The 10640-nt window shown below is 38.1% G+C and overlaps 4 protein-coding genes across 4 annotated transcripts; 2 read left to right on the forward strand and 2 right to left on the reverse strand.

The window, feature by feature from the left end:
• Positions 1–4134: 4134 nt before the first annotated feature.
• Positions 4135–6571, reverse strand: BDCG_01484 (protein disulfide-isomerase). The gene is made up of 3 exons (XM_045416994.1): positions 6227–6571; positions 6164–6171; positions 4135–6101 (listed from the first exon to the last, which is right to left on the reverse strand). Exons 1-3 carry the CDS (start codon positions 6377–6379, stop codon positions 4805–4807), a joined length of 1458 nt encoding a protein of 485 aa, XP_045273930.1. The 5' UTR covers positions 6380–6571; the 3' UTR covers positions 4135–4804.
• A 422-nt stretch (positions 6572–6993) lies between these two features.
• BDCG_16364 (uncharacterized protein) lies at positions 6994–7179 on the forward strand (the record flags this gene model as incomplete). Its single annotated transcript, XM_045425606.1, has 1 exon — positions 6994–7179. One exon carries the CDS (start codon positions 6994–6996, stop codon positions 7177–7179), a length of 186 nt encoding a protein of 61 aa, XP_045273931.1.
• Positions 7180–7191: 12 nt separating this feature from the next.
• Positions 7192–7704, forward strand: BDCG_01486 (F-box domain-containing protein; the record flags this gene model as incomplete). The annotated part of the gene is made up of 1 exon (XM_045416995.1): positions 7192–7704. One exon carries the CDS (start codon positions 7192–7194, stop codon positions 7702–7704), a length of 513 nt encoding a protein of 170 aa, XP_045273932.1.
• Positions 7705–8535: 831 nt separating this feature from the next.
• Positions 8536–10595, reverse strand: BDCG_01487 (ATP synthase F1, gamma subunit). The gene is made up of 6 exons (XM_045416996.1): positions 10377–10595; positions 9664–10241; positions 9460–9572; positions 9368–9388; positions 9241–9275; positions 8536–9143 (listed from the first exon to the last, which is right to left on the reverse strand). Exons 1-6 carry the CDS (start codon positions 10430–10432, stop codon positions 9050–9052), a joined length of 897 nt encoding a protein of 298 aa, XP_045273933.1. The 5' UTR covers positions 10433–10595; the 3' UTR covers positions 8536–9049.
• Between the last annotated feature and the right edge of the window lie 45 nt (positions 10596–10640).

Consider the following 10640-nt stretch of genomic DNA (forward strand, 5'->3'; position numbering starts at 1 on the left):
CAGATACTCTCTTATAATAAGAGTAAGATATATCATCTGATGTAACAGATACTCACTGAATGAACTGAGAGTATCAGCTCTTAAATCTGAAGATACTAGTTAATCAAGATAAAACAGCTCACAGCACTATACATACTTCTCTGATTAGAACTATCACTGATATCTTAACTTCTTCTGAACTTATATTAAATGAGATATAATATATAGCAGCTTAAACTGATGAACTTCTCTAAGCACTTACTGAAGCAGTATAATAAGAAGCACTCTGATTTCTTTCAGAATTATATGTAAGAACTGACATCTCAGAATATTTAATCAATAATAATAATACTCTACAATTCTGTGAATAACACTGAGTTTCTTACTCTGAACTCTTACACATCTGAATAATGCAAGAGATACATGATTTGTATATAACTGATTATTCAGACTATGAATAACTGTATAGAATGATCTTCTGAGAGTTCTATTAATCTGAGATATTAAACAGTATCAGATACTTTATCTGAAACTGTAACTACTGTTCTTCTATTATCTTATAAAAGAACTGTAGAAAAGATCTACTAAAATCACTTAATATTTCTAATAGAATCTAGTAAGATGTAGTGATTAACTTCACTATTAATCTATCTGAGAGTAAGAATTGTAGAAATATTCTAAGTATTATTGACTGACTAAGTAAAGATGTAATATTGAAATCTTGTAATAAGATGAATACTGAATAAGTCACTGAAGTCTTCTTATAAAGTTCATTCTATCAGATATATAAATTACTGAGATCAATAGTATTAAATCAGAGTCATTAATTTGTAAGTACTTTCTAAACAAGAATCTGTCAAGTTCTTAAGATTATATATTATCTATTAAGTGTCTATCACTCTGAGACTGATAATATATCAGAATAGATAATTCAGACTGTAAAGAACTATCTCTATAGTTCTGTAATCACTTATAAGATAATTAACATGACCTGCTTCTATATATAGAGATTGCTTTCAATGAATAAGATACTGTTTCAACAGATATAAGCCTGTTCTTTCTTACATATGATTATTACATGAAGATGTTGAATCTTCTAGAGGTTACAGAGTTCACACTGAATCTTTACAGTCTGATTCAGATCACTGATAATATAGTAATAGAGCTCTGAGATATCTGTGATTAAGCAGAGATCTTCATAATAGCTGTGAAACAAGATTAAAAGAATTAAATCAATATTTACTGAGATTCTGCTGAGTAATATAAGATAGAAGATCTGATATAATTGAATCTTAAGAATATATGAATCACATATTCATCTCATATACTAGATTATCATCACATCAGATATAAAGTAATAGAAGTTTTAGATAGTCATAATTACTGTCTTAATTAGACTGACCGTGTGACCGTGTCTGGGACCAGGATCAGATTTTTTGATAGTCTCATTACCAATTCGACTGATCCCATTACATGGTTTTAACATTAGATAGTAGTCTCATACTGTTTCAGTGAGACTTACTGTCTACTCTTGTCACATTTTTCAAATGAGATCATGATTTTCACTTCTCAATTTAAATTATTTTTATTGCTTTAAATGACTTTAAATCTCATTTGAGTGTTATCAAAAAGTGTTACTTTTTAAAAAATTAAAAATAGTCTAAAAAAAACCTTAAAATGTCTAAAAATAGTAACTTTATGCTAAGAATGAGACTAAATGAGATTAAATGAGATCACTTTCTCATTGTTTTCAAGTCATGGTTTCATTTTAAGATCTGATATATAGTCACTTTATCTGTTTTTTTAATAGCCAGTCCCAGCGGGATTCACGCCAAGAAATGTATGGGATCAGACCAAATGGAATCAAACATGAAATTCATGGTCCCGGCGGCCAGTCTAGTCTTAATACATTATCAGAGATTCATGATGTATTTCATACAAGTCTACTTTATCACACTGTCACTGATCTGTTTTCTTCTCAACTGACTTCTGACTGACAGTTATCAGGCATTATAGAAGAAAATAATGAGCTTGAGTGAGAGATTGAGAATAGTCTTGATAAGAGATTTCATAGCTGTAGCTGATAATATTATATGAAATGAATCAGCTATAATTAACTGATCTGAACTCTGAGTTCTGTATTATCTGAAACAGCAGCTCTTGACTGATGAAAACTGCTTCTGAAAGAAAGAAGTTAATATGACAGACTGCATCTGATCAATTATATAGACTATTTTATTACACTTTATAGATTCTTTCACTTTACTTCATAGATTCTTTCACTTCACTCTTGAATATATATGCTCTGATTCTCAGTCATTCTTGATCACTGATTCTCAGCTGCTATAAACACATATAGATTCTTCTACTCTGAAGCTTCACTATATACACTATTATATACATGTATAAATATTCACTCTGATTACTGATTTCTACACTTTCTCTTTCTATTCTTCTCTAATGTTTTTCTCTTTGTTATATAAGATCTATTAATATTATACTGATCTATTCAGCGTAGACCTCTTACACTTTGCATGTTTTTTTAATAACTAGTCTTAGTGAGATTCATATTAAGAAATATATAAGATCAGATTAAATAATATTAAATATAAAATTTATAATTTCAGTAACTAGTCTAACTGAGATAGTATGAAATTACTATGTAATCTTAAAACTATGTAATAGAATTAATTAAATTAATAATAAGATTATGAAATATTCTGATTTTAATAAACTGGCTGCTAAGACTATGAATTTTATATTTAATTTCATTTAATCTGATCTTATACATTTCTTAGCATAAATCTCACTGAGACTAATTATTAAAAAAGCATGCAAAGTAACTATTCATCAGATCTCAAATTAACATTATAACTTAGAATAAATAAGAAAGTGATCTTATTTAATCTTATTTAATCTCATATTCTTAATATAAAGTTACTATTTTTGAACATTTTAAGGTTTTTTTTAGACTATTTTTTAATTTTTTTAAAAGTAACACTTTTTGATAATACTTAAATAAGATTTAGAGTTATTTAAAGCAATAAAAAGAATTTAAATTAAGAAGTGACAATCATAATCTCATTTGAAAAATGTGATAAGAGTAGACAGTAAGTCTTACTAAAATAGTATAAGACTATTATCTAATCTTAAAATCATGTAATAAGATCAATTAAATTGATAATATAATTATCAAATATTCTGATTCTGATTTCAGACACAGTTACACATAGACTGGCCGCTGAGACTATGAATTTCACATTTGATCTCATTTGGTCTGATTTCATACATTTCTTGGCGTGAATCCCGCTGGGACTGGCTATCAAAAAAACATACAAAGTGACTATATATCAGGTTTTAAAATGAAATCATGACTTGAAAAAAATGAGAAAGTAATCTCATTTGATCTTATTTAGTCTCATTCTTGATATAAAGTTACTATTTTTAGACATTTTAAGATTTTTTTTAGACTATTTTTAATTTTTTAAAAAGTAACACTTTTTGATAATGCTTAAATAAGATTTAAAGTTATTTAAAGCAATAAAAATAATTTAAATTAAGAAGTGAAAATTATAATCTCATTTGAAAAATGTAATAAGAGTAGACAGTAAGTCTCACTGAGACAGTATAAAACTACTATCTAATGTTAAAACTGTGTAATGAGATCAGTTAAATTGATAATGAAACTATTGAAAAATCTGATCCTGGTCTCAGACACGGTCACACAGTCAGTCTAGTTACACAGTCAGTCTACATTCAGCTCTAAATATCTGAATAATTATCTATGAGCACTTATTCTTACAGTTACTTTGTATGTTTTTTTAATAATTAGTCTCAGCAGAACTCACACTAAGAAATGTATAAAATCAGATTAAATTAAATTAAATGTGAAATTTATAATCTTACTAACTAGTCTAGTTACAAAGTCAGTCTAACTTAGATAATAAAATGAATAAAAATATACATTTATTTCTCTTAAATTTTTCATATATTATTGTAATCTTGCTTAATATCTGATTTTGAAAATATCTGAGAACTTGCTTCTCACTTAGTTTGAACTTATTCAAATTAAAATTAACTTCTTTAATTCTCTGTTCTTTTATAAATGAATAATTCTCTTTCTTATCATGTAAAAATTTGTGAGATAATAATAAATCATAATATAAATTTTATTCATTGATTACGTAGTCTTCACAATGAAAATAAAGATAATAAAGTGAGAGAAGAATATGAATATTGACAACAAAACAAAGTCAAATTCAGCTGAAAACATAAAAGAGAAATAGAGCCGGGAATATCAGATGTGAGAAAATACAGGTGACTGCATCTTCCACTTCTCAAATCAGCTGAAAAGAAATTGCTCCATCATATAAACCTATCAGAAATGAAGAGATATTTATCATGTTTCATCTTAGCAGGTGGCAGTGGGGAGAGGGCGAGGAAAGTGAGGCGGGCCGCGGGTGAGAGTGAGGAGGGTCAGGACAGGTGAGGAACGTGTGAGGCTAAATGGCAGCAAGACGCTCGCACGAACACGGAGGGGGAAAATCTACATCTTCCAAAAATTACCCAGGTAACCACTGTACTAGCATATATTGTTACAAAGTCCTATCAATTTCTGATGTTACAGAATAACTGCTAAACACAAGGTTGGGTGGCGGATGATGCAACAGGGTAGGGAATACCAAAATAGAGCGGCACAGCGCAAAGCGGATCACTCATACAATTTGAAGAAAACAGAGATGGGGCAGATAAAATGGGAATTATCAAAGGCAAGTTAGGAGTATGAAAGGATTAAAATTCTGTGAATTAGTGTAGTTATATATTATCACAGTTCGCTGTGGCCAGTTGGTTCTTCCTTTTCGAATTCATTCTTCTCTCCCTGCTCGAGTTCCTTCTCAGTTTCCTTCTCAGGCTGCTTGTCGGTTGCTTCCTTCCTGGGCTCCTTCTTCTCCTTCTGCTCCTCCTCGTCGGGTACGATACCCTCGGGTAGCTTAGTTTTGGCTCCTTCACCCATACGAATCGCATCAATCCATGCCTCGAGTTTAGTGACGCTCCAGTCACCATCAGCTCCAGCATCATAGTGTCGCCACCAACCTCGCTTTACATTCAACGCGATGATATCAATCGCGACATCACGCTTCAGCTCCAGCTTACTCCTTAAGAAGCCAACGTCTTTTACAGCGTCCGGCAAGGTATAGAAGGGGAACAGGTGTGATTTCCTCAACGAGTGTTTGTGGGCGATCTCAGCAAGGCTGTTGAGGGCCTGAACTGTTCCCGGTGCAGGCACGGTATCAGCGGATATCTTCTCTGGCATTGCCACGAGTGCGAGGACACAGGTTCCTGTTTTCGGAGCAAGACAAGCCTCTCTCAGTTTTGAGTCTGTGGATATAGTTGGTATGGGAGGGGTCTTGGGTTGCGTGGAAGCAGAATCTGTAGAACTAGGCTCGGAAGACTCGGTAGTTTTGGATGTAGTGGTGGCATCATCATCATCACCAGAGTCGGACTTCGACTTTTTGGATTTGGTCGGCGCGGGATCTGGATTAGGCTTCGCTACTCGGCTGAGGAACTCGGATATGGGTTGTTTTTTCATCTCTCCATCGTAGGTTATGGGTTCCTTAGTCCCACCAGGGAGAAGTACAAGCGTAGGGAATTTGTTGACACCGAACGTTTCCACCGCTGATGTCTCCTTGTTACGAATTTGGGCGATGCTGATTGATCCTAGATAATCTATTGCCAATGATCGGAGAAGGGCACTAGTGGAGCCTTTCTCCGTGAATAGGATAAGTTTTGCAGTGTCATTGGCTTCCTGAAGCCAACCGTCGATGTTTTCATCCTGAAGTCGTTTGATATGATTCGGTATCATCTCCACAACGTAGTCAACGATAGCCTTCGCTGTTCTGGGCCCCTGATAATCATCGACTCGCGGCTTTCCTGGATGCTTCGACGGCGTTATCACCTTAAGAGTAGGAAATCCTTTGACTCCCATCTGGCGACAGAACTGCTTGTTCGAATCGTCATCGCAATTAACAGCAGCAACTTTAACTAATCCTTCAAGACTTTTGGCTACTTTTTCGTATGCTGGCTTAAGGTTCTTGCAGTGCCCACACCATGGAGCATAGAATCTGGAATACGCACATGCAATAAGACACAAGCTCAGGTAACTCCAGGGAGGTGGAAAGCTTACTCTACAATCTTAAGAATTGGTCAATTCAATTGCACTTGATGCCAATGATATTGGATGACTTACAGAAGCATGGTTAGATTTAGCGATCAGGTTGTTATAGTTGATCTCATCAACCTGCAGAACCGGAGAGTTCCTGGTATAGAGGCCGTTAGCAATTAACGGCAGCGTCTCCAGAAATGCTGCAATTAGCAGGATGGCGGAGCTCTTTTTGAACATGGTGGAGCTCAATATCAGAAGCACACAGTAGTTAGGTCTAGCTTGAAGAGTGAGGTACTCATAAAGAACAATAATACAAAGTTCATTCCAATAAGGTTCACCAGAGACAGAGAGAGCTAGGAGTTAAAGGGATCTTTATAGCTGCACTCCGTCCTGACCACCTTGTCGTCCTGACCACCTTGTCGTTTTGCGCAATCTGTCCAGTTTGTTGTTTGGCGGCGGAAAGTTCTGCCGCTTATAGCCACGTGACATACCGCTGACCAATTGCTGACAAAACATCCACTCACCTCTAGCTCGCGAACAGCTCTATTGCCCCCAATGCGGCCTTTAGTTGAGACTAGTTAACGCACCCCCTCGAGCGTTTGACATGACCTTACTGAAGTCTGGCCTTAACTACGGAGTACATGCAGAATATTCACCTAAGTTCCAGGCTTCTACCTCGTGCCACTGTGGGAATTTCATAGCAGCCATTTAACATCAAAACCCGATCGAATTTTTGAGGACTGCTTTTTGGACTTACGACGATGGTCTAATTGTATTTTGTCTCGCGGGATGATATGTGCTTCCTGGTGCTGGACCTGGAAACAAGCAAGGTATTCACAGTACCCTTTGACATGGATAACAGGGTGATGCGAAAAATGCGCCTTCAGCATCGATTTCTTCTCATCGAATGGGCTGAGGCTGATGCATTCAACTGGTTGAATGCCTTGGATAGTGTCCATCACCATTTTGCTTCATCATTCGATATTACTGCTGTATCCCCAACTTGCGAGTGGGAGATTACTTTTCGTAACGAATAATAATGGAAGATCATGTTCCCTTGGGCACCCCTAAGCGATCGTGATAGGTTCTATTCCTCACATAATGGAACTCGTTACGTTTTATATACTTGGCAACCCAATCGCAGTTTATACACTGCCGACGAGGATGCACCTATCGAATCTTTATTTGTATGGGACATGCCAGAACCGTCGGATTATCGGGCTTCAATAGACCCTTCAAGTCTTCATAAACCCAGCTCCTCAGGGCCCTTTGTAGTGGCGAAATTTAACTTACGAGACTTGGACTTTTACTCTGTTCGACAACGTGGAGCACCCAAAATGATTCGATTGGACATCGATAGCGAAACTAACGTACTGGACATCACGGAGAGTATAAATCCTGAATACCAGATCGAGCTTAGCAATATGCCCGATGTCCAAGTCACCAGTATCCCCTTCCTTAGCCACGGCCCAGTCTGGCGACGGCATCTCGAACTCCGCATTCCTCCATATCGTGGCAATACTAGCATGTATAACCGTTCTATCCGAGGTCCCTATTTCTAGTACATGAATATCCCTAAAGCCATTGATGAAGAGGCACAAGTTTCTTTTAGTCTACAAACCTCCATCCCAAGCTACGAAGATTACAAAAGTGCCCCACGCATGGAGGTTACAATTCGAGCACCACACCTTGGTGACTAATTCTCCAGACTTGAATCACGTTTATTCCCTGAGGTTGCCTTCAAGGGCTTTATTCAGGGAGATGAGCGTTTTGTCATTGGGGAAAATGAGGCGTAGGAGCTTGTTGTCTTACGCTTCGATCGATAGAAAATATGCCCGACTTGCGCGAGAAGATTTTACACTTCCCTACAAGAAGCAATGTTTATCGCCAGACTTCTAAATCATAACCTGGTTGGAGACGAACCTAATGTCCGTTTGCAAGTAAAGAGCTCACATCGGGGCGCGATGTCTAGATTGGATGTTAAAATTGTGGAGAGTTTCTGTTGTATCCATTTGGCCGTTTAGGACACTGAGGAGCCGAACTGGGAGCGGGGCCTGAAGAAACTGGCATTAATATAAGCTGCTTCCCTGATTTTCCAAACCCGAACGACGCGTTCGGAAAAAATCAGAAAGTATACGAAGCCTTCATGGGAATGGGCTAAATTTGAAAGCATTGGTGCTGGGTGTTATTTGATTTACGAATCCTTCTGTTTTCATTTTCTTTGAAACTCCTATTATCAGAACTGAAGCCCAGCAAATAAAAGATGATGCACGTGTCTTGGTGGGAACAAATGAAACCTTCATAGGCCTCTAGGAAATGCATGGATCTGAATTATGAATCCTAAAGATGAACATATAAGTTTCCCAGATCCTTGAAATTTGCGGCATGTGGTAGCAAACACAATCACTCAGATATATCACTCACTGTTTATTTTGAGTTCTTACATCTAAATATCTGTTCAATTTGGCTCAATGAGAGTACATACTCTGCAAGTAGCATATGAACATGATATGATTATCCATGTATAATTTTTTGGAGAAACAGTGCATGAAGAGACAGTAGAAGAGTTCATTTGAGTGACATGTAGTCAAGGAAAGTGTGATGCACCTATATACACAACTGAGAATTATATTTAATTGAATAACAACAGAGGACCCTATCAGTTAGAAGATGAAAAAAGAAGATTTGATTTTACAAGATTTTCAACAAAGGATTTCTAGATACTAGCAGTGGTGGTGCAGTGGTAGTTGTGGTGGTAGGTAGTAGTAGTGGTGTTGGATGGTGTGTTAATGGAAAGGAAAGAAAAAATCTACATATTAATAAAGGACCGAGTGAAAACCCGGCATTGCTAGTTTTTCTTTTTCTCTATTGTCGTCTCCAATCCAATACATTGTCGGGCCTGCTTGTTTACATATCCTCACTGGCAGTGGCACCAGTGATAATCTCGACTAGTTCGCCGGTAATGGCGGCTTGACGCTGTCTGTTGTAAAGAATCTGGAATCTGTTGTTGGAGGAGGAAAAGAAAACGGTCAACAAAAGTGTTGCGGAATAGAGCGAATAAAACTATGAAAGAATGGGTATTAGAAGTTCCGACTTACCGTTGAATCATGTCACCGGCGTTCTTAGATGCGTTCTGTAGTTTTTGAATCAAGTTAGGTTTGGTGAGGGTTACAGGTTGGGGGAGGGGATGAATGGAATCTATCGGGTAAAAGTGTCAACACATACGTCCATAGCATTGCGACGAGCCTAATAGTTACGCAAGTCAGTAAATTACCATCATTCAGCGGAATGACAAGGCAGTTCATTCATTCACTTACAGAGATCTCGCAAGCATGTCCTTCGGCAAGAGCCCAGAACAAGCTGTTTGCAAGAGCATATTCTCGGAGATTGGCGAGAGCTTCGTCGTCAATTTCGAAGGCGGAAATGTTCGCTACATTGGAAGTTGGTAAAAGAAAATCGTTTACAACTTCATCTTCATTTCTGGGTTTGTCCGTGGCGTGGATGGGGTAGATCCGACTTACGGGATTGGGTGATAGCCTCTTCCGAATAAGCTTCGACAACAACAGGTTCGTAGGTCTGAGCGTTGACGAATTTGTTGTAGATAATCTTAACACTGGCGTAATCGGTTGGCAGCTGAGAAATCTGGTCTGCAATCGCCTGAGCTTCAGCGAAAGTTGGGATATCCTTCCCGACATTGGCGAAGCTCAAAACCATGTCTTTCTCGTTGGTTCTGGCGAGCTGGCCCTTGGCCTTGTCGCCGAGAACAACAATATCAGCGTTAGGCTGGTCGAGCATCATCCTTCTTGTAGCTTTGCTCAATCCGGAGTGAATGCCTCCACACAGACCCTTATCCGAACTGGCGACAACGAACAGAGTCTTCTTATCTTCGAGGGGTTTGGTTTCGGCGTTCTCGAACACGGTATTGGATGTTTGACCGTAGGCCCGCGAATCGGCCATGGCTCTCTGGGCCTTGTTAAGACGAGTGGAAGCAACAATCTTCATGGTCTTGGTGATTTTCTCGATGTTCTTGATGGACTTCAGCCGACCCTCAATTTCACGGAGTGTCGCGAAATTTGCAGAATTGGCAGGGGCGGCATTCCTTTTGTTGTGTAAAATTACAGCGTCAGTCAATCCCGTATCATCTCAGCGCAATTCCGTGATATCCACGCTCCGATATCAATGACCTGGGTTGAGTCAATTGTGGGGGAGGGGATATGGGCGACATAAACCGTACCGTGCAAGAATTGCACTGCCAGCCTGGAGAGCCGGACGAGCAGTTCGAGAGAGCATTGTGGGGATATGGGGAAGTAGTCAGGGCAAATTGAGTCCTGGCAATGGAGGGTAGATACACAGGATGCCGAATACAAGGCCAATTGAGGAGAGGCGCGGACAGAGATGTGCTTATACGACAGTCAGTTCCTTGTGTCTGGTGCGAGTGTTCGGAAAGTGGACGTCGGAACAGGAAACTCCACTAGCCCGAAATCAGACTAGTGTAACC

This window comes from Blastomyces dermatitidis (genome assembly GCF_000003525.1).
Source record: "Blastomyces dermatitidis ER-3 genomic scaffold supercont1.2, whole genome shotgun sequence".
Taxonomy (NCBI): domain Eukaryota; kingdom Fungi; phylum Ascomycota; class Eurotiomycetes; order Onygenales; family Ajellomycetaceae; genus Blastomyces; species Blastomyces dermatitidis.